Source organism: Gymnoscopelus braueri (genome assembly GCF_963280865.1).
Source record: "Gymnoscopelus braueri genome assembly, chromosome: 4".
Classification (NCBI taxonomy): domain Eukaryota; kingdom Metazoa; phylum Chordata; class Actinopteri; order Myctophiformes; family Myctophidae; genus Gymnoscopelus; species Gymnoscopelus braueri.
The window spans coordinates 1,929,848-1,953,255 of record NC_137605.1 but is presented as its reverse complement, the minus strand read 5'-3'; the positions used below and the strand labels follow the sequence as shown (position 1 = coordinate 1,953,255).

The 23,408-nt window shown below is 43.0% G+C and overlaps 1 protein-coding gene across 2 annotated transcripts in view; it reads left to right on the top strand.

Moving 5' to 3' along the window:
- The window catches only part of nfkbid (nuclear factor of kappa light polypeptide gene enhancer in B-cells inhibitor, delta), a 49,699-nt gene extending 34,047 nt beyond the window's left edge, over positions 1 to 15,652 (top strand). For both annotated transcript variants that reach the window (XM_080426058.1, XM_080426059.1), the window contains 8 exons: positions 4,856 to 5,076; positions 6,117 to 6,222; positions 7,158 to 7,304; positions 8,007 to 8,058; positions 10,069 to 10,226; positions 12,233 to 12,352; positions 13,640 to 13,804; positions 15,181 to 15,652. In XM_080426058.1, coding sequence (XP_080282184.1) covers positions 4,856 to 5,076; positions 6,117 to 6,222; positions 7,158 to 7,304; positions 8,007 to 8,058; positions 10,069 to 10,226; positions 12,233 to 12,352; positions 13,640 to 13,804; positions 15,181 to 15,252 — 1,041 coding nt within the window. In that variant the 3' untranslated portion in view covers positions 15,253 to 15,652. The remainder of the gene's footprint in view (positions 1 to 4,855; positions 5,077 to 6,116; positions 6,223 to 7,157; positions 7,305 to 8,006; positions 8,059 to 10,068; positions 10,227 to 12,232; positions 12,353 to 13,639; positions 13,805 to 15,180) is intronic.
- The last annotated feature ends 7,756 nt before the right edge of the window (positions 15,653 to 23,408 follow it).

The window sequence follows — 23,408 nt, the reverse complement described above, 5'->3', positions numbered from 1 at the left end:
GTTAACGTTTTCCTAAATGACACTGAAATGAACGGCACAGTAGAATCGGTTCATAGGCTTGCAGGATTGCAAACTTCAGTGTCATAATGTACTATCTATACATTATATACTATAATGTAACTATCCTCTAGAGAATGCTAAATAATGAACTAACAATTAATAAAACAACTTGGATGAATGCAGAACAAAAGACCAGGCTGAGGGGTGACGCCAAACCAATAAATAATCGCACGTGTTTCCTAAGCTAGCAGATCCCCGCTAACTCACTAAGAGCTGAAAACAGAACTAAATAAATCCTTAGACATTTTTACTAGCCCTACGGTTAGCATAGACAGTATAGTGGTGTTGTTACACATCACAACATGCTATCTAAGCTAGCAGATCCCCACTAACTCACTAAGAGTTGAAAACAGAACCAAATAAATCCTTAGCCATCTGTACTAGCCTTATACCTTCAACGGTAAGGTTAGCAAAGACAGTATAGTGGTGTTGTGACACATCACAACATGCTATCTAAGCTAGCAGATCCCCACTAACTCACTAAGAGTTGAAAACAGAACCAAATAAATCCTTAGACATTTTTACTAGCCTTATACCTTCAACGGTAAGGTTGTTACACGTCACAACATGCTGTCTAAGCTAGCAGATCCCCACTAACTCACTAAGAGTTGAAAACAGAAGGAAATAAATCCTTAGCCATCTTTACTAGCCCTTGCCTTCAACGGTAAGGTTTAGTGTAGTACGATGGCGTTGTGACACATCACAACATGCTATCTAAGCTAGTAGATCCCCACTAACTCACTAAGAGTTGAAAACAGAACCAAATAAATCCTTAGCCATCTTTACTAGCCCTTGCCTTCAACGGTAAGGTTTAGTGTAGTACGATCGATGGCGTTGTGACACATCACAACATGCTATCTAAGCTAGCAGATCCCCACTAACTCACTAAGAGTTGAAAACAGAACCAAATAAATCCTTAGCCATCTTTACTAGCCTTATACCTTCAACGGTAAGGTTAGCATAGACAGTATAGTGGTGTTGTGACACATCACAACATGCTATCTAAGCTAGCAGATCCCCACTAACTCACTAAGAGTTGAAAACAGAAGGAAATAAATCCTTAGCCATCTTTACTAGCCTTACCTTCAACGGTAAGGTTAGCATAGACAGTATAGTGGTGTTGTTACACATCACAACATGCTGTCTAAGCTAGCAGATCCCCACTAACTCACTAAGAATTGAAAACAGAACCAAATAAATACTTAGCCATCTTTACTAGCCTTACCTTCAACGGTAAGGTTAGCAAAGACAGTATAGTGGCGTTGTGACACATCACAACATGCTATCGAAGCTAGCAGATCCCCACTAACTCACTAAGAGTTGAAAACAGAAGGAAATAAATCGTTAGCCATCTTTACTAGCCTTACCAGACAGTATAGTGGTGTTGTGACACATCACAACATGCCATGACGCCATGCGTTGAGCCTGGGCTTTGACAACACTCCCTCCTCGCTTTTGATGCTCAATTTGGCCTTGTCTAAATGGATTCTCCTTAGTTCTTCATTATAGTAGTAGTTCTTCCAGAAGCCAAGGCTTTTTATAAGTGTAATCTTTTTCCCAAAGCCTCTTTCTGTACTGAAAATCGTCTTCCGGGTCGAACTTAAATTTCTTCATCGCCTCGTGCTTCTTCAATGCCTTGCAGATCTTGGCTTTGGCATCAGCCGACCGGGACAACTTCTTCTCCTTGGGCCTGTCTAAATTGATCCTTCCTGAACTCATGAACTTACTTAAATCCATGCATCCATGCACGTCTCCTTCCGTACAGTCGCCCTCTTGTCGAGCCTGGGCGTCTGCAGCAGCCCGCTGTTCTCCTTCCTCCGCCTCCTCCTCCTCCTGTTGGTGTTCTACTTGATTCTTCTTCTCAAGGAGTTTCTTCTGCCTCTGGGTCTCCTTCTCGATCTCCGCGCGGGCCGCTTCCCCGTAAATGGCGAGCCATTCGCTCTTGGACAGCCGGGGGTTGCGTTGACGCTGAATGCTCTTCCATTGGGCTTCTGGCAAAAGGCTTCCGACGCGAAGGTGTGGTGGCATCTGAGAGGAAACCCCTTGTATCTGCGTACCAGTCTGCAGACTGCTCTCAGCATTCATGGTTCAATAGATATTCTTCAGTTCTTCCAGCGGCTTCTGGTTCAGTTCTTCATCGGGAGGCGACGTTCAGTTCTGAACGCCAAACGGCCATTGACGCTCTTATAAGGGAACGTTGGGCGATGTAAACGTCACCAGTGACGTCACAACGAGCCACGCCCAGATGTGGTCAATCCTGCCGCTCGGGAGTCCCTGAGTTGGTGTTGACCCTCACATCACATACATCCTGACCACACCCTCACATCACATCCATCCTGACCACACCCTCACATCACATACATCCTGACCACACCCTCACATCACATACATCCTGCCCACACCCTCACATCACATACATCCTGACCACACCCTCACATCACATACAACCTGACCACACCCTCACATCACATATAACCTGACCACACCCTCACATCACATACATCCTGACCACACCCTCACATCACATCCATCCTGACCACACCCTCACATCACATACATCCTGCCCACACCCTCACATCACATACAACCTGACCACACCCTCACATCACATACAACCTGACCACACCCTCACATCACATATAACCTGACCACACCCTCACATCACATCCATCCTGACCACACCCTCACATCACATCCATCCTGACCACACCCTCACATCACATACATCCTGCCCACACCCTCACATCACATACATCCTGACCACACCCTCACATCACATACAACCTGACCACACCCTCACATCACATATAACCTGACCACACCCTCACATCACATACATCCTGACCACACCCTCACATCACATCCATCCTGACCACACCCTCACATCACATACATCCTGCCCACACCCTCACATCACATACAACCTGACCACACCCTCACATCACATACAACCTGACCACACCCTCACATCACATATAACCTGACCACACCCTCACATCACATCCATCCTGACCACACCCTCACATCACATCCAACCTGACCACACCCTCACATCACATACATCCTGACCACACCCTCACATCACATACATCCTGACCACACCCTCACATCACATATATCCTGACCACACCCTCACATCACATACATCCTGACCACACCCTCACATCACATACAACCTGACCACACCCTCACATCACATACATCCTGCCCACACCCTCACATCACATACAACCTGACCACACCCTCACATCACATACATCCTGACCACACCCTCACATCACATCCATCCTGACCACACCCTCACATCACATCCATCCTGCCCACACCCTCACATCACATCCATCCTGACCACATCCTCACATAACATCCATCCTGACCACACCCTCACATCACATCCATCCTGCCCACACCCTCACATCACATACAACCTGACCACACCCTCACATCACATCCATCCTGACCACACCCTCACATCACATCCATCCTGCCCACACCCTCACATCACATCCATCCTGACCACATACTCACATCACATCCATCCTGCCCACACCCTCACATCACATCCATCCTGACCACATCCTCACATCACATCCATCCTGACCACACCCTCACATCACATACATCCTGACCACACCCTCACATCACATACATCCTGACCACACCCTCACATCACATCCATCCTGACCACACCCTCACATCACATCCATCCTGACCACACCCTCACATCACATACATCCTGCCCACACCCTCACATCACATACAACCTGACCACACCCTCACATCACATACAACCTGACCACACCCTCACATCACATATAACCTGACCACACCCTCACATCACATACATCCTGACCACACCCTCACATCACATCCATCCTGACCACACCCTCACATCACATACATCCTGCCCACACCCTCACATCACATACATCCTGACCACACCCTCACATCACATACAACCTGACCACACCCTCACATCACATATAACCTGACCACACCCTCACATCACATACATCCTGACCACACCCTCACATCACATCCATCCTGACCACACCCTCACATCACATCCATCCTGACCACATCCTCACATAACATCCATCCTGACCACACCCTCACATCACATCCATCCTGCCCACACCCTCACATCACATACAACCTGACCACACCCTCACATCACATCCATCCTGACCACACCCTCACATCACATCCATCCTGCCCACACCCTCACATCACATCCATCCTGACCACATACTCACATCACATCCATCCTGCCCACACCCTCACATCACATCCATCCTGACCACATCCTCACATCACATCCATCCTGACCACACCCTCACATCACATACATCCTGACCACACCCTCACATCACATACATCCTGACCACACCCTCACATCACATCCATCCTGACCACACCCTCACATCACATCCATCCTGACCACACCCTCACATCACATACAACCTGACCACACCCTCACATCACATATATCCTGACCACACCCTCACATCACATCCATCCTGACCACACCCTCACATCACATACATCCTGACCACACCCTCACATCACATGGCACTGATAAACACGTTGCTGTCAGGTGGAAACCTCATATGTCCAAAACTGTTACTTTTCAGAACTCAAATTCAAAAATAGCAGATCTACAGATCTACAGATCTACAGGCTTTTGAGCTTGTATATCGGCTACGTTTGTGTGACACTGTAGTTCCAGTGAGACAAAGTTCATCAGGTGGATACACTGCTTTTGTTTATGTGTCCTGTGTGTGTGTTCCAACAGGAGTGCTCTATGACGTCATCCACCACCTCGTCCTGGGTGGTCCCTGGCCCCCAGGCCGGTGCTGCGGGCCCCCAGGCCGGTGCTGGGGGTCTCCAGGTGGGCGCCGCGGGCCCCCAGGCGGGCTGGGGGCCCCTGGACGCCGTCAGGCTGCAGGAGGCCAGGATGTTCCTGACGGGGATGGACTACACCCTGACCACCACCCAGGACGAGGATGGAGACACGTACGTCTGTCTGTCTGTCTGTCTGTCTGTCTGTCTGTCTGTCTGTGTCTCTGTCTGTCTGTCTGTCTGTCTGTCTGTGTCTCTGTCTGTCTCTGTGTCTGTCTGTCTGTCTGTCTGTCTGTCTGTCTGTCTGTCTGTCTGTCTGTCTGTCTGTCTCTCTCGCTGTCTGTCTGTCTGTCTCGCTGTCTGTCTGTCTGTCTGTCTGTCTGTCTGTCTGTCTGTCTGTGTGTGTGTGTGTGTGTGTGTGTGTGTGTGTGTGTATGTATCCTTTTTATTTGGCGATGGGTTCCCAGATTGAGTCTTTAGTGACATTGAGGATGTTGGAGTACCAGGAGGTGCAAAGCATAGTCAAAGAGGGGCTGAAGGAGGACTCCTGAGAGAGTCCTGAGAGCACCTTTGTTGACAAAAGAGGAAATTCTGCCCAAAAATCTGGTTCTTTGATTGACTCTTTTGATCACCTTTGTAGCCATGCTTTCACCAGTCAGGTATTTGTCAAGAATAAAGCCCAAATAGGTCGTCTCTTCTTTGCTAGAGATAACTGTGTCATCGACTTTGACATTTAAACCGCCCCTGCCGATTCTCTGAATTTTTATTTTTAAATAGTCTCTGTCATGATTAATTGACCACACATATGAAGTTAAACAACTAAATTCTATCCAAACGATATCTTAAAAGTAAATTCCGTGCCTAAAAAAAATAAGTTTGAGAGCGTTTTAAAACCGAAAGTAAGAAGTAAAAACAACGCACAAAAAACAATGGCTGCCGTTCGTTTTTGGTCGGCTGCACTCGGCTCCATTCGGGCTCACTCGAACTCGCCACCTGATTGGCCAACTATCGCTGTCAATCACAGAACGATGAGCGACGACGCTGATAGGCTCGTCCATTTGGTGAACGGGCTAGAAACGCCCAGACAAGCCTTCAGGCCAGACTCCTTCCTGAAATCAAATGGAAATGAGATTTTCCGGAGGGAGGGGCTTTACCAGGCTATCCTCTACCTGCAATCCGTCCAATTTGCTAAGGGTTCTTCTTTGGCCCCGTAGGATCCTCCATATCTACACTGCTAAGGGTCTCAGAGAGTACGCCCTGGCTGCTGCAGAGAGGCTGAGGGACCTGGGCCGCCTGGATGCCAAGGAGCACAAGGGGAAGGTACACAACTCACTGCTACACACTGTAACAACAACCCAGAGGTTCTGACAGCTTCCCCAGCAGGGTTGCCAGATCTGCTTATTATAATTTCCCCGCAAGATTTTATTTGAAAATAGCAGATCTACAAGCTCACAACGCGTCGCATCGCGACGCGTTGTGAGCTTGTAGATCGGCTATTTTCAAATAGCTGATGTATATGTTAAAGTGTTCATGTGGCCCATAGTCGCTTCTTTTGGGCTGGTTTTCCTAGACCTGGTTGCTTGTTTCTCTCACAGAATCTGGCAACACTGTTCCCCAGTGCTATTATATGGACTTCTTAGGTTCTAGTGTTCAGAAGTGTTTTGCAGTGGTGTAAAGTAACTAAGTACATTTACTCAAGTACTGTACTAAAGTACAATTTTGAGGTATTTTTTTTTACTTTACTGGAGTATTTCCAATTTTCAGTACTTTTACTTCTACTCCACTACATCTCAGAGGCAAATATTGTACTTTTACTCCACTACAATTATTTGAAAACTTTAGTTACTAGTTACTTTGTAGATTTTTATTATTATTACAAAACATACAGTAACCACTTCAGCCCTTTATACATTTTGGCCATTTGAAAATAGCAGATCTACAAGCTCACAATGCGACGACGCATTGTGAGCTTGTAGATCTGCTATTTTCAAAAGATATATACATTTTATACATTTGAAAACTTGTGAAATGGGACATTCTGCATAATGAGTACTTTTACTTTGGTACTTTAAGTACATTTTGATACCAATACTTTTGTACTTTTACTCAAGTAAATTTTGAATTCCGGACTTTTACATGTAACAGAGTATTTCTACATTGCAGTATTGATACTTTCACTCAAGTAAAAAAAATGTGAGTACTTTTTCCACCGCTGGCGTTTTTGTGACGCGTTTTGTCTCATTTGTCCCCGTCAGACGGCTCTGCTGGTGGCCGTGACGGCCAATCAGCCGGACATCGTCCAGGATCTGCTGGCGTTGGGATCCGACGCCAACGCCTGTGACGTCCACGGTCAGACCGCGCTCCACCTCGCCGCCAAATACGGCCTCCCTGCTGCCCTGCAGGTAAAGAGAGGCATTACAACGTCTACTTCAATAATGTATTGTCACATCACACGTTTAGGTATAGCAGGTATATATAGGTATACAGAGTTTGAAATCATTTAGGGGTTAAAGTGGTTAACCCATTAAGACCTGAGGCGATTCGTAAAAATGTTTTCTAAATCCTAACAGTTTTTTTCTTTTTTAATTAAAAATGTTCAAGATTTTTCAAAAATAGCAGATCTACAAGCTCATAGCGCGGCACCGAGTGCCGCGCTATGAGCTTGTAGATCTGCTATTTTTGAATAGCCAAAGAAATCTAAAGTGACACAGATGCGTTCCAGGTCTTAATGGCTTAAAGGGGAATACCGCTCATTTTCAACATTAAACTATGTCTTTAACACCTTCGGTGCCAAAAGCCGTAAATCTACGCAAAATCAATCTTTTTGTTCTTTTTGTTTATTTTCCACACGGGGGGGGGGGCTAGCGCAGCTCTGGAATCACCCACGGTGATTCTGAGAAGGAAGGGACAGATGGATCTCCGTGCCCAAAAAACGAAAAAATTAGCAGATCTACAAGCTCATAGCGCGGCACTCGGTGCCGCGCTATGAGCTTGTAGATCTGCTATTTTTGAATAGCCAAAGAAATCTAAAAATAACACAGATAACTTCCCGGTCTAAATGGGTTAACCCATGTAACTAGACTCACACTGTGCTTCTGTTAAAGGTTCTTCTACTAAACGGACCTGGAGTCAACCTGGAGGCCAGGAACTTTGAAGGTAAGAGACTTCAGGTTGCTGCAGTTGTATCTCCGCAACGTCATCGCTTAAAGCTCTATCATGTAACTCTTTGTTTTTGTGAATAAGATGTTATTTGTCCAACCTGTATGGTAGACACAGTGGTCCTCAACCTTTTCAGGCTGTGACCCCCCAAAATAATCATATTTGAACTGTGGACCACCCAAAATAATCATATTTGAACTGTGGACCACCCAAAATAATCATATTTGAACTAAGGACCCCGCAAAATAATCATATTTGAACTAAGGACCCCGCAAAATAATCATATTTGCCCTGACAAGCACTTGGATTTGTAGGAGTTGAGGCATTACATTTAGTTTGACTCGGTTCCACAGATAAATATTGTGAAAATAGCCCAGAACCATAAAGTTATGCTTAACTCCCCAACCACATCAAACCTCCTTCAAAACCCACCTCTTCAGGAAAGCGTTTCCTAACTGAGGTCCATTTAAGAAGTCTCTCCTGCCCACGCTTAACCTTTTGAATCTAGTTGAATCTAATCTTTCTTTTTTTTTCTTAATAAAGTTGGTTTTCTTTTTTGTAAAGCCACTTTGGGTACTGAAGGTAGGGTAAGGGATATTGTTTGGTTAAAACGCGGCGCGGAAAACCGACGCTTCACCGGCGCGTTTCACCGTTTTAGCGCTGCTTCAGCAGCCGCTGCTTCTAAACTTTGATGCTTTTCGGCCCTTCCGTTAATCCTGCACTGCTCACTCCTCTGCATTGTGACACCATGGCCCATGGAGTCATCATGAGTTGATATGCATAGTGCTCATATTGTGTTTATAATGTGTTTATGTGCAGGCACGTGCACACATAGACATCAAAGGGGGCTCGAGCCCCTGCCCTTTCTTTTCCTGTCTGTAAAAGAGCCCTCTCCAGACCATGAATGTAGCACCGACTACCATGAAAGAAATGAAAAGGCCCCCTTTCCATGCCTCACCTGAACGCAGCATTCAAGAGAATTGCCTTTTCCAAACTCTCCTGAACTTGAACGCAGCATTGTATGCTGAAATAATTGCATCTCTAGTATTGGTTTGAATCTTGATTACTTAAGAGTGTGGCATCGCGCGCCGAAAATAGCCGATCTCCAAGCTCACAACGCGTCGCGCTGCGACGCGTTGTGAGCTTGGAGATCGGCTATTTTCAATATGTTCACCAAAAGTGCCCTTTTAGAGATGTCAGCCCCTGCCCCTCTAACATTCTCTGCACGTCCCTGTTTATATGGTTCCAGGACTCACTCCTCTGCACTGTGCCACCATGGCTCATGGAGTCATCATGTGTTTATAATGTGTTTATTATGTGTTTATAATGTGTTTATAATGTGTTTATAATGTGTTTATAATGTTTATATGGTTCCAGGACTCACTCCTCTGCACTGTCCCACCATGGCCCATGGAGTCATCATGTGTTTATAATGTGTTTATTATGTGTTTATAATGTGTTTATAATGTGTTTATAATGTGTTTATAATGTTTATATGGTTCCAGGACTCACTCCTCTGCATTGTGCCACCATGGCTCATGGAGTCATCATGTGTTTATAATGTGTTTATAATGTGTTTATAATGTGTATATATTGTGTTTATAATGTGTTTATAATGTGTTTATAATGTGTTTATATTGTGTTTATAATGTGTTTATAATGTGTTTATAATGTGTTTATATGGTTCCAGGACTCACTCCTCTGCATTGTGCCACCATGGCTCATGGAGTCATCATGTGTTTATAATGTGTTTATAATGTGTTTATATTGTGTTTATAATGTGTTTATAATGTGTTTATAATGTGTTTATAATGTGTATATATTGTGTTTATAATGTGTTTATAATGTGTTTATAATGTGTTTATAATGTGTTTATAATGTGTTTATAATGTGTATATATTGTGTTTATAATGTGTTTATAATGTGTTTATAATGTGTTTATAATGTGTTTATAATGTGTTTATAATGTGTATATATTGTGTTTATAATGTGTTTATATGGTTCCAGGACTCACTCCTCTGCATTGTGCCACCATGGCTCATGGAGTCATCATGAAGAGCTTGGTCAGCAGCAGTGTGACAGACGTCAGTGTTCAGTCCAAGGCTGCAGAAACCTTCTCCTGTCTGCAGATGCTGCTGAACGCCGGAGCAAACCTCACCAGCCAGGTACTGACCCGGGACAAAGGAGAGGGCCTCGTATAGGCCCCTGGTGGACTCCGGGTCAATGACGTATATAGGGTTTAAATCAGTGGTTCTCAACCAGTGGTCCGGGGACCGCCGGTGGTCCTTGAGGGGGTTCCCGGTGGTCCCCAGCTAAATGATGGAGAGTTGGTAACCACATGGACCCTTATTAGATCTTTAACTCTTGAGAGTGTAACATGAAACCAAATGGACCCTTATAGATCTTTAAAGGGTTAGTTCGGATTTTTGGACATACTTGCCATGAATGAAGTGGTTGCAAAGGTATTAATTGATTGCCGTGGTCAGAGTTCTGGTCCGGTTCTGATGAATAAGAAGTAGTTCCATGATTTGGGGCCGCTCATTAAAAATAAATGTATCAATAAAACTAGCGTAATTTGTATTGTTGACCTATGCTATATAGAGCAGGTTTCGTTCAACTTTGACCCCTCTGTCACATGGTACTATTTTATGTGTCATATATTTTGTGGGTGAGTAGGCTGCCGCGGCGCAGTGATTCTGGACACAAACAATAGTACCATGTGACAGAGGGGTCGAAGTTGAACGAAACCTGCTCTATATGGTAGACATAGGTCAACAATACAAATGACGCTAGTTTTTAAAATAAATTTATTTTTAACGAGCGGCCCCCACCAAATCTAAGGATAAGGATAAGGATAATTCCTTTTAACAGGTCGTTCATGAAAGTCCTTGCGGTCTTGTTTCCAATGAGAACCTGTGAGCAATTGGGGTTAAGAGTCTTGCTCAGGGACAAATTTCATATCATCGGCACATATGCTGGGATAGCCTGGAATCGAACCTGGGGCAAACAGGGCCAGCTGGTTCCCTAGGCGGGCTCACTAACCACTCAGCTATGGCCGCCCCAATCTATCTAATCTACCAGAACTACTTCATATTTATCAGAACCGGACCACAACTCTGACCACGGGACTCGGGCAATCAATTAATACCTTTACAACCACTACGTTCATGGCAAGTATTTCCTACAGCTTTAAGTCCAGAAATCCGAACTAACCCTTTAACTCTTGAGAGCGTAAAATGCTCTCAAGAGTTCAATTATTGTCAAACATCTGCATTAATGTTATTTTGATCAACGTTTGCCTGTTATCTCTCCTAATGTTACCATCAACGCAGCATGGATGGAATTGTGGACAAAATGTCATCCAACGATAACAAAATATTCTAAGCCTTGGGTCTGAGAGTCTAGATCTCATCAAACGGTTCCGTGGCTCAAATGATCGATAAATAACGGACCTTGATATGTAAAGGGTTGAAACCCACTGGTTTAAATGGTTAAACTGGTTCAGTGGTCTATGGGCCCTCTATACTGTACATGAACATGGTCTATGGGCCCTCTATACTGTACATGAACATGGTCTATGGGCCCTCTATACTGTACATGAACATGGTCTATGGGCCCTCTATACTGTACATGAACATGGTCACATTCTCACAGTCAGAATCCTCTGTCTGTACCTGAAACCCATGTATTTTATGCATCTCATTTTAGTTTTGATTATTCATGTAGCCTATTGGTGCATTCATAACATGCAGAAGCCTTTCTACAACTATTCTACAAATGTCTCCTAAATCCCAACAGTTTTCTGAAAAACGTTTCTATATCGGAGGTGCTCAATCTTTTTCATGTCAAGGACCCCAAAAATTATATGTATTTGGCCGCGGAACCCCATCTCAAAAGATGTTGTTCTAGGGACCCCCCAGAAGCAAAGATTGTAGTTAAAAATATTTGCTTAAAAATATATATATATATTCAAAGATTTGCACTCATTTTCAGGATTTAAAAAAAAAAAAAATCTACGCTGCTGTATTGATACTTTTACTTAAGTAAAACATTTGAGTACTTTTTCCACCACTGCTCAACACACAATACATAATGGAAACTAACTAACACATTGAAATAGCTTTGAGAAAAAACCCAACGGTAAACACAAAGATGTGTTCATGTGTTTCAGGAGATCAAAAGCAACAAGACGTCTCTGCACCTGGCTGTGAAGGACGGGAACATGGAGCTGGTCAGATACCTGCTGGCCTGCCCCCTAGTGGCCAGCGTCAAGGACTTTGTCAACATGAGGGTGAGCGTGACAATGTGAAGACGTCGTAAAAGTAGAAATACCACAGCGTAAACCGTAAAGAATACTCTGTTACAAGTAAAACGGTCCTGCATTAGCTCCATGTGAGCCTGTCCCCAGGCTGGACATAGACGTTACTTTTCCTGTGAATCTACTAGGCCTGACCTCTAGTAGTCGACTAGTCGACTAATTAGTTGAGGGGTGTCTGGTGCCAATCTCTTAGTCGAATCATAAAAAAAAGAAAAAAAGGAAAGAAAAAAAAATATTATTTTTTTAATTGAGAGATTGGCCTAGTTTGTTATATTAATTAACTAATAGTTTGCCAAAAATAGGATATACATCATGATTTATTGGGAGAAACCAATAGTATTATGTTAAATCAGACACTAAGCACCCCTACAGCCCAAATGGAATCTTCCTCTATTGCATAACATATTTTTTGCATGATTTGACTGAGAGATTGGCAGTCGAATCAGGCAAAAAAAAAATTGGGTGTTGCATTAGTCGCCTGCCAGTCGACTAATGGCAATTAGTCGCCAATCAGATTGGACTATACAAATCCTTAGTCGGGGACAGGCCTAGAATCTACCATGTGGTTGAACCTGACACATGCATTGATTCTCTGTTTGCTCTTTATCTCACGTACAATAATACACTGGCACTCTTCACACCTTAATGTCTAACCTCATGTTCATACATACCTGCTTATATGCAGCACAGAGTGCCGCGCTACGAGCTTGTAGATCTGCATTTTTTTGGGGGAGGGGGGGAAATCGTGAGCACATTTTTTAAAGCAAAATTTTTTAACACAAAAAAACATGTATTGTATTCTAAATCCTAACAGTTAAAAAAAAAAAAAAAACGTTTGTTGCTGTATATATCAGTGGTTCTCAAACGTTTTGTATTTGTATTTAGCCACTGACCCCCATCTCAAAATATGTTGTGATGGGGGTCACAAAATATTTAGTGACTCCCAGTTAACAAAGCTTTGCACACATTTTGGCTATTTTCCCCCTCAAAAATAGCAGATCTACAAGCTCATAGCGCGGCACTCGGTGCCGCGCTATGAGCTTGTCGATCTGCTATTTTTTTGAATAGCCAAAGAAATCTAAAAATGAAACGTGTTCCTGGATTGAACGGCTTTAAATCAGCATTAAAATAATATAACATACTGTAGGCTGTAGGTGGCCTAAGAGCTGCATCAGCGGCGGGGCGGCGGGGAGGGGGAGCCAGCAGGTGGCAGCACTGAGCAGCTACTGACGTTCTATCCCTATACACCTCCTCCTATAGGCTCACGGTCACACCGCCTTGCATATGGCCGCCGGTCTCCACGGCAACCAACACCAGGAAGAGATGCTGAGGCTGCTCTTGAGCAAGGGAGCGGACGCCAGCGTCCGAAACCAAGAGAACCACCAACCTGTCCACCTGCTGCAGAGTGGACCCTATGGAGACAGAGTGAGTTACTATAGCAACCTGTGTATCTACTGCAGAGTGGATGCTATGGAGACAGAGTGAAGAGAGAAGAGTCTAGGACGTGTGGAGCGTTGTCCAGGGTGTTTTAGAGAAGAGAGAAGAGTCTAGGACGTGTGGAGCGTTGTCCAGGGTGTTTTAGAGAAGAGAGAAGAGTCTAGGACGTGTGGAGCGTTGTCCAGGGTGTTTTAGTGAAGAGAGAAGAGTCTAGGACGTGTGGAGCGTTGTCCAGGGTGTTTTAGAGAAGAGAGAAGAGTCTAGGACGTGTGGAGCGTTGTCCAGGGTGTTTTAGAGAAGAGAGAAGAGTCTAGGACGTGTGGAGCGTTGTCCAGGGTGTTTTAGAGAAGAGAGAAGAGTCTAGGACGTGTGGAGCGTTGTCCAGGGTGTTTTAGAGAAGAGAGAAGAGTCTAGGACGTGTGGAGCGTTGTCCAGCGTGTTTAGATAAGGTTCTGACAGCTTCCCTGTGTTAGCTGATCTGAGAGGGCGGGAGGGGTTGTAGGGTTGGATCTTTGAACACATGTGGGTGCCATACCTTTGGTTGCTTTGAAAAAAATACAAAAATACAAACATGGATAGACAAAACAATACAAAGCACAGCCATATGACTGAAAGACTACCGACAATGCTCACTAAGGTAAAATAAAACAAAATAAAAAATCTGAGAAATTAGTCAAAGACAGAGAATTTAAACTCTAAGGGGTTACACATCAATTGAAACAGAGCATCAACTGGAAAGGCCTTCAGGGGTTAGGTTTTTACCAAAGAAAAGCTCACCCCACAGTAGAGGGTGAGTTAGAGTTAAAGGTAGAGTGATCTATTTAACACTTATTTTAACCAAAGTAAATCACTTACCCTACCTTTAACTAAAACTAACTAGCAACCGCAGAGGGTGAGTTCTAGTTAAACTAAAACTAGTTAAAGTTATAGTTAGATATAGATATGAATTTGGCCCACGGACCCCCCCCCCCCCCCAGAAGCAAAGATTTGAGTTACAAATGTTTGCTTTAAAAATATATATATTCAAAGATTTGCACAAATTATCACGATTCTTCAAAAAATAGCAGATCTACAAGCTCATAGCGCGGCACTCTATGAGCTTGTATATCTGCTATTTTTGTGAATAGCCAAAGACATCGAAAAATGACACAGATTCTTTCCCGGTGTTAATGGGATAATCCCCTTAAAGGGATAGTTCACCTCCAAAATGTTTTTTTTCTCTAATGATTAGTCACCCCATGGAGACTTGAAAACTAAATAATATCCATAATTTCAAGTCTCCATGGGGTGAGTAATCGGAAAAAAATAATCATTGTGAACTATCCCTTTAACGCCGTGCCTCTTGTGGTGTTGTTTGTGTGCAGCTGAAGCTCCTCCTGAAGAAGAGAGGTGCGTCCACACGCCGACGCGTACCGTCCTTACAGGACCTGGAGTGACCCTACCGTCCTTACAGGACCTGGAGTGACCCTACCGTCCTTACAGGACCTGGAGTGACCAGCCCACTGACAGACCGGGATCTACTTTATATCCCCGCGTATCCCTCCTCCGCCCATCTGGAAGCAGAGCGGTCTGAACGCAGTGCGTTTGGCTTCTAGTGAGAAGAGGGCGGGGCGGGGGGTTCTACTGTATCTTCTTGTGAGGATTTCTCTTTCAAACAGTTACATTTAAAATAACAACTTAGACTTAGAGACACACTCTCAGTCTGCAGTTGATTTCTATGAAATCGTAGTGAAGCCTGTCTGTCTGTCTGTCTGTCTGTCTGTCTGTCTGTCTGTCTGTCTGTGTGTCTGCCTGTCTGTCTGTCTGTCTGTCTGTCTGTCTGTCTGTCTGTCTGTCTGTCTGTCTGTCTGTCTGTCTGTCTGTCTGTCTGTCTGTCTGCCTGTCTGTCTGTCTGTCTGTCTGTCTGTCTGTCTGTCTGTCTGTCTGTCTGTCTGTCTGCCTGCCTGTCTGTCTGTCTGGTTTCCCCGTCAGAACTTCCCATCCTGGTGAGTAATGATCTCATTGGTTGTTAGAAAGGTGGGCGTGACACGTCACTGATCATGTGTTCTTACATTAAGGATGCATGTTGTATCATTCTGGGTTTCATTTACACCTTTTATTCTGTCATCAGAATCCCCTTGGGGACATCCAACTGTGTGTGTAGCAGTAAGCATCATCATAATAATAATAATAATAATAATAATAATAATAATAATAATGATAAATTAATTAATCAATAATAACAAAAATCAATACATATAATTGGAGTCTGACTCTGAACATCTATACACTTGGTCTAACTGAGTTAAGTTATTATTAATACGTTGAAATGTAAATCTTATTATGCCTATTTGCTTTTGTGGAAAAAGAAATATCATTTTACTATGTAAAACTATCATTCATGTGACCTTTGCTGTATGACAAAGCATGTTTTATTTTCTTTATGGAGAAATGACACATTCTGTGACTCATCATGTTATTTCACTGATGAGTCATGAATGATATGAATACCGTATATACAGTGGTGTAAAGTAACTAAGTACATTTAAAATGTTGAGGTATTTTTTTTACTTTACTGGAGTATTTCCAATTTTCAGTACTTTTACTTCTACTCCACTACATCTCAGAGACCAATATTATACTTTTACTCCACTATAATTATTTGAAAACTTTAGTTACTAGTTACTTTGAAGATTATTATTAGAACACACACATTGACCACTTCAACCCTATACAATACTGTACTTTGGCTATTTCCAAAAGATTTGTATACACATTGAACTTGTGAAATGGGACATTCTGCATAACGAGTACTTTTACTTTTGGTAGTTTAAGTATATTTTGATGCCAATTCTTTTGTACTTCGGTACATTTTAATTGCCTGACTCTTTCTTGTAACAGAGTATTTCTACATTGTGGTATTGCTACTTTTACTTAAGTAAAACATGTCAGTACTTCTTCCACCACTGTATTTATACATACCATACTTCAAGAGTGAAATACTGTATAAGTTCCACTATACATACTATATATACTGCTTTCATGATCACTGAAGCAAAGACATCTCATTTAATTTCACTTTCACTAGAAACCCATTTGTTTTCTGGAAATGGTAAAAAAAACCATTCATTTCTTCTCAAACCCATTTCCCCCTTTAGGAGCTGAAGCCGATTCTACAAAATGTCTTCTAAATACCAACAGATTTCTGAAAAAAACGTATGTTTCTACATCAGTGGTTCTCAAACTTCTTCATGTCAAGGACCCCCAACATTATATGTATTTGGCCGCGGACCCCCATCTCAAAATATGTTGTTCCAGGGACCCCCCAGAAGCAAAGATTTGAGTCACAAATGTTCGCTTTAAAACAATATATATTCAAAGATTTGAACACATTTTCACGATTTTTCTAAAAATAGCAGATCTACAAGCTCATTGGCTCAAAAATAGCAGATCTACAAGCTCATAGCGCGGCACCGAGTGCCGCGCTATGAGCTTGTAGATCTGCTATTTTTGAATGGCCAAAGTGTGAAATAATGCTTTTCAGTTCAAATCAAAAAGTGACACGGATGCGTTCCAGGTCTGAATGGGTTAAACATGATTCCAGCTCTATTAGTCACACACTCAAAGTTATGTTTTCTTTGAACGTAATCTCCATTATTGTAATGATGAACATGTCATAATGACATCACATCTCATTCAGGTTTTTACCCTTTTCTTAAAATAGAACGTGTGTATTTGTGTTGTTGTTGTTGTTGTTGTTGTTGTTGTTGTCATTGGCATTAAATGATCTTCTTTTACTATCCAGTGTTAATATCTATGAAGTGTTTTAACAACATCTTTCTCCTACAGTAATACACAAAGATATGTCCACATCATCTGTATACAATTACATGGAAATGTTGATTGGTTGCAATAATGTCATAAATCCTTAGTGTGTTAATGGCTCAGGGTTCATTTTATGGACCAAGAAAAAGCAAGAATAAAACCCCAAAACCAAACGATACATTAAGTCCATAGCAGCACTCTATAATATAGAGTCTATATCACTTCATTTATGCCTTGGTTCATGGAGTGAGATGGAACATACAGTCTAGTACAGGGATACTCAAATAGCTGAACCTGTGGGGCCACATTACAGACATGAACCTGTGGGGCCACATTACAGACATGACAAGGGGCCAGGGGCCAGTTGATAAAATGACAACAATAAAGGGACAGTTCACCCCCCAAAAAAACTTTTTTTTTCTATCAATTTCCCACCCCATGGAGACTTGAATTCATGGATGTTTTTTTGTTTTTGTCACATTCCTACAGCGGTTCCAAAAGGTCTTGCTCAGGATGGGACTGTGGGGTCTCTGCTACATGTAAAGTGTCTTGAGACAACTTGTTGTAATTTGACACTTAAATAAATTTGAATTGAATTGAATTGATATTGGCTGGAGGTACGTGGGTAACGTGGCCAACGTGAAATAGCAGATCTACAAGCTCACAGGCTTGTAGATCTGCTATTTTGGGGCGGATGTTCCCCCTGAATAGAGAAGCTGGGGTTGAAGAGGTTAATGTTGAAGACCCAAACCCACAGTTTGTTGTTGTGTATTTGGTAGAGGTGTGTGTTTACAGACTGGAAAACTGATGTTTGGGCGCCATCTAGTGTCCATCAGCAGACACTGCATGATGATGTTCTGGGTGTAAAATTAAATGTGTTTCAGATTTTAAATAATTTTCTCACACTAATTTGTACTTACTGTAAGTACATTACTTGAGTAAATGTACTTAGTTACTTTCCACCACTGTTAACACAGTATTTAATGACAGATATTTATAGGCCTATACCCGAGACTAAATCTTCGTTAGCTGTCCACAGCAGTGAAAGTGGTGATTTTTTTTTTTACTTAAAGGACAACTTTGTTCTTTTACAACCAAGGTTTAGCTTGTAATTAAAGTAAGATTTTACAGTGTAGATTGATGCCCCAGAGATGGGGTTCCGTAGCGTAATGCATATCAATTTAAATTAAAATTCTCTCTTCTCTTATGGGGGTCCCAGGCAGACCTTTTTGAAATGGGGGGCCCTCAGGCTAATATGTATCAATGTGGGGGTCCATGACAACATGAAACGGTGTGAGAAGCACTGCTCTGGAGTGTCCATAGATTGTGTTGAAGTGCTTCACTGTTATGTGTGGAAGAAGAAGATGGGAGAGGAGAGAACAGGAGAGGAGGATGAGGCGGCTGCTTTGAAATGCAAATGCCGTCGGCAGAGGATTCTAACGATGAGACATGGGCGTCAATCCCGGGGGGGGGGGTTTCGTCTCCCCCTAGCTTCAGATTGGACCCCCCCAGACCCCCCCAAGTAATTTAGAATAATAAATACTTATTTAATAGAATCTGAACCCACTTTTGAATCCATGCACTCATAAACACGATGTATTCTAAAGCCCCCCCCCCCCTTCCTCCAATTCTCCTCTGCACGGGGAAAACACACTCACCCCTATTTTTTCCGCCGACCGAGGCCGCCGGATATACCCGGGGCGAGTGTGTTTTGGGACGAGCGTTCTTGTATTCTATCCCACGCAGCAACATGTGGTTTAACTAGCACCACGGGAGTTATGATCAAATCCAAAGATTTGTTGTGAATAATTATAAACAAACAACCTCCTGGTGCTTCCAAGTTGGGGGTAGTTTGACCAAAACCGAAGGCCCGGCTTTGAGTTGTTCCGCCACTGACGACCAGGTAGGGTCCAACCAAGTGTTTCCAAATGGACTGCAGTCTGCACAGAACCCTATCCATCAGATCCAAAGTAGACTAGGTATTTTTTTGCGACCAAAAGACCATGCATTATGCAAGTACATTATGAAGTTTCTCAGGTGCATTATATTTGTTATTAGTGTCTGTCTATCCTCTGAAACAAACCAACTCCAAGTGCGGCTGCCTGGTGATGAGTACGTTTACTAAGTTAATATAAAGCAAACTTCATGTTCTGAACAAAACTCACAAGTCTCTGTGCCAAACCCTCTATTCGTTATACTTTACAGTAGCTATTGATAATCGTAGATGGTTGATGCTCAATTCCTCTGCTCTGCTCATTATTTGAAACAGCCAGTGGTGGGTAAAATAAAGCTTTACTCCTACTTGGCTGTGCCTCGTTCTGTGTGTTTGCCTTGAGGAGATCAGGGCTACTCATCCCCAAGTCATTTAGAATAATAAAAATAAATGTTAAAATAATTAATTTGTTGATATTAAATCAGTAAAATCATGCAAAAATAAGAATAAAATAACATAAACCTAACCTAACCCTAAAACCGAAATAAAGTAACCAAAAAAGAAAGAAACGTACAAAATCCACCAGAAACCCGTTTTTTTTTGCGCACGTCAGATTTACGCACCTGCGATGAGAGTCAAGTTTGCATTGATGAGAATCAAGTTTGCATTGATGAGAATGATCATGAAACATGAAAAAGAAAGGGAAGAAAGCAGCAAACAGTTCATAAAGTGACCAAGAAGAGAGACATGTTGTTGGGATGAGAGCGGACACGAACGCTGACTGCATGTTCAGTGATCCACCTGTTCAGTGATCCACATGTTCAGTGATCCACGTGTTCAGTGATCCACATGTTCAGTGATCCACATGTTCAGTGATCCACATGTTCAGTGATCCACATGGTCAGTGATCCACATGTTCAGTGATCCACATGTTCAGTGATCCACATGTTCAGTGATCCACCTGTTCAGTGATCCACATGTTCAGTGATCCACCTGTTCAGTGATCCACATGTTCAGTGATCCACATGTTCAGTGATCCACATGTTCAGTGATCCACATGTTCAGTGATCCACATGTTCAGTGATCCAGATGTTCAATGAGCCACATGTTCAGTGATCCACATGTTCAGTGATCCACTTGCAGTTGGAGCGTTTATTGTAGGGAAAGTGGAAAGAGTTAAATCATTGAGGATTCCCAGGAGGTCATGTGGGACGTGCCCAGTGAGTACCTTTCACCTTGGATGAAGTCAAAGCAAGGCAGTGCTAAGTGGGTCAACCAGCAGAAAAACCAGAAGCATTTTGTGAACCTTGTTGATGGAGTGTGTGAAGCAAAAACACTGACTCCATTTACAGAAGGGAAACGAGAGGAAAGCAAGTGGATTTGTTTGACATTTGAAGGTAATATACAAACCCCAGAGAGTACCTGCCAACGCTCCTGATTTAAGCAGGAGACACCTGAATGTTTACCCTGCTTCTCCTTCTCGGCTCCTGAATTTAAATGTATCCTGACATTCTCCTGATGTTCTGGGCAACTCAACCCAGACTCTATTCAAGGTTCAAGGTTGTGCATCTTGTGTACAGGTCCATAAGAGTGAGACTTATTGTTCGGCTTCCTTCAGACAATGCAGCAGCATAAGTTATAATAATAACAATAATAGTAATAAAACCGTAAAAAAAAAAAATAAGAAAGAGAGAAGGTGCAAAAAAAGGGCATATAAAAATAGAACATCAGCGTATGTACACGTGCATAAATATCTTGGTATATTATATTGTTTTATATTATATTATATTATATTATATTATATTATATTATATTATATTATATTATATTATATTATAATATATTATATTATTTTATATTATACACCAACAGTAGCTGCCACCTAACGTAAACAACTACAAAGTATCTTCTAACAGCAGATTAAGTAGAAACAGTTCAAGCATATTAGAGAGAGAGAGGGGGGGGGGGGTCATGTTCCTGATTGTACGGGGATAGAAGCTGTTGCTATGGTAACAGTGATCCAGAATACAGGAAAATACATCTACTGTGTTCAAAAAGTTTCCCCCGACAAACTTCAACCTTTAAACTTCATTTAACCTTACAACGCTCATGTCTGTATATCCAAATCGTCTTTACTCATTTAGCTAGCTTTTTTTCACTTTTATAGTTCATTTTGCGTGCGTGCGTGCGTGTGTGTGTGCACAAGTGTGCATTCAACCTTAGCTTCCCGTTCCTCAGCTGTGGTTTAGCCAGCAGCTAGAAGCGAGCGGTTGCCAGCAGCTCGTTGTCACGCAAGCAAGACTGCACTAGATGCATCTAATAATAATAATAATAATAATAATACCTGAGATTTATATCGCGCTTTTCTGAATACTCAAAGTCGCTTTACATCTAAACTTCATGTGGTCTCAAGCAACCTCCACAGCTGTCAGGATGTGTGTGTGTGTGTGTGTGTGTGTGTGTGTGTGTGTGTGTGTGTGTGTGTGTGTGTGTGTGTGTGTGTGTGTGTGTGTGTGTGTGTGTGTGTGTGTGTATTTTAGAACCTTGAATAATCTTGTCCATCCCTGTTCTAGAGTATACATAAGGTCAAACCAGAAAGGACTAAACATTTAGCCTTTCATGAGCTGAGGCCATTCTTAAGACTGTTGGCAGAAAATCCCATGGGACCATCTTGAATGAACCTTCAGGGACCCCTTATTGCTCTGGGTCCCAGGTAGTTGCCTACATGGCCTGTTCATAAAATGTGCCTCTGTATGTGGGGGTCCTTTTGGTTCAGATTCTGAAATTTTGTCAATTGGCCCTGTTTTCTAGAGGACCCCCATGACCTTTGGACCCCTGGGCCTGACAGGCCTGTTCAGTGGTCCAGCTCCAACCATGTATAGAATGTGTGTTAAATTGCTGAATTACCCTTATAGTAGAGCAGTTTAACTCCCGTTTTTGAGCAAATCGTGCACTTTTTGTAAGAACTTTCAGCGTAGTTAGTATATGCCATAATGTTTATTTTCAGACGGGGAGGGAAGTCAGATTTGACCTCTGAGGACCGAGAGAGGTCCAATCCAAAATGGCCGCTAGTCCAACTTAAGTTTGGAACCGAACACAGTAGAAAAACGTTTAAAGTATAATTTCCAACTAAATAGGGGATGCCTTTTGTCGCCCGGAGGGCTGTTGTTTGCATGAATCGAGATCCGCGGCTGGCAGAAGTCGAACACATAGCTTATGTGGTACCGACACCTCAGGGGCCTTCATATGGCACTATGCCCCATAACAGTCAAGGAGGGCCCAGCTCAGCGGCTCAGGGGCCTTCAGATGGCGCTATGCCCCGTAACAGAGCAGGGCCCAGCTCTGCAGCTCAGGGGCCTTCAGATGGCGCTATGCCCCGTAACAGAGCAGGGCCCAGCTCTGCAGCTCAGGGGCCTTCAAAAATGACCCTAAGAGATGAGGAGATATTAGAAAATGTGTTGGCCACCATAAATGGTGGACTAGCAATCGCCTCTCTTAATGCGGAAAGAGCAAATGTAGAGAGAAATATCGAGGAACTAGGAGAAACAATGAGAGAGAGAGAGCGTCAGAGGGTAGTGATAGAAATCAGTGATGATGAACACAGGATGGAATCAGACGCTAGGAACAGAGATGCTGTGATAGTGTTAAGCAGTGATGAGGAGAGTGACAGAGAGGAGTTGCAGCAGGGGGAGTGAGGAGCACAGGGAGGTGGAGTTAGAACAGGGTCCAGAGGCGACGCCCCAACAGCAGCAGCTGATAAGGTTGATGTCGCAACGACCACAATCACCAGGCCGCATCATCACCAGGTTGCATCATTCCCTGGTCTACGTGCCTTCCACTCCAGGAAGGGGGAAT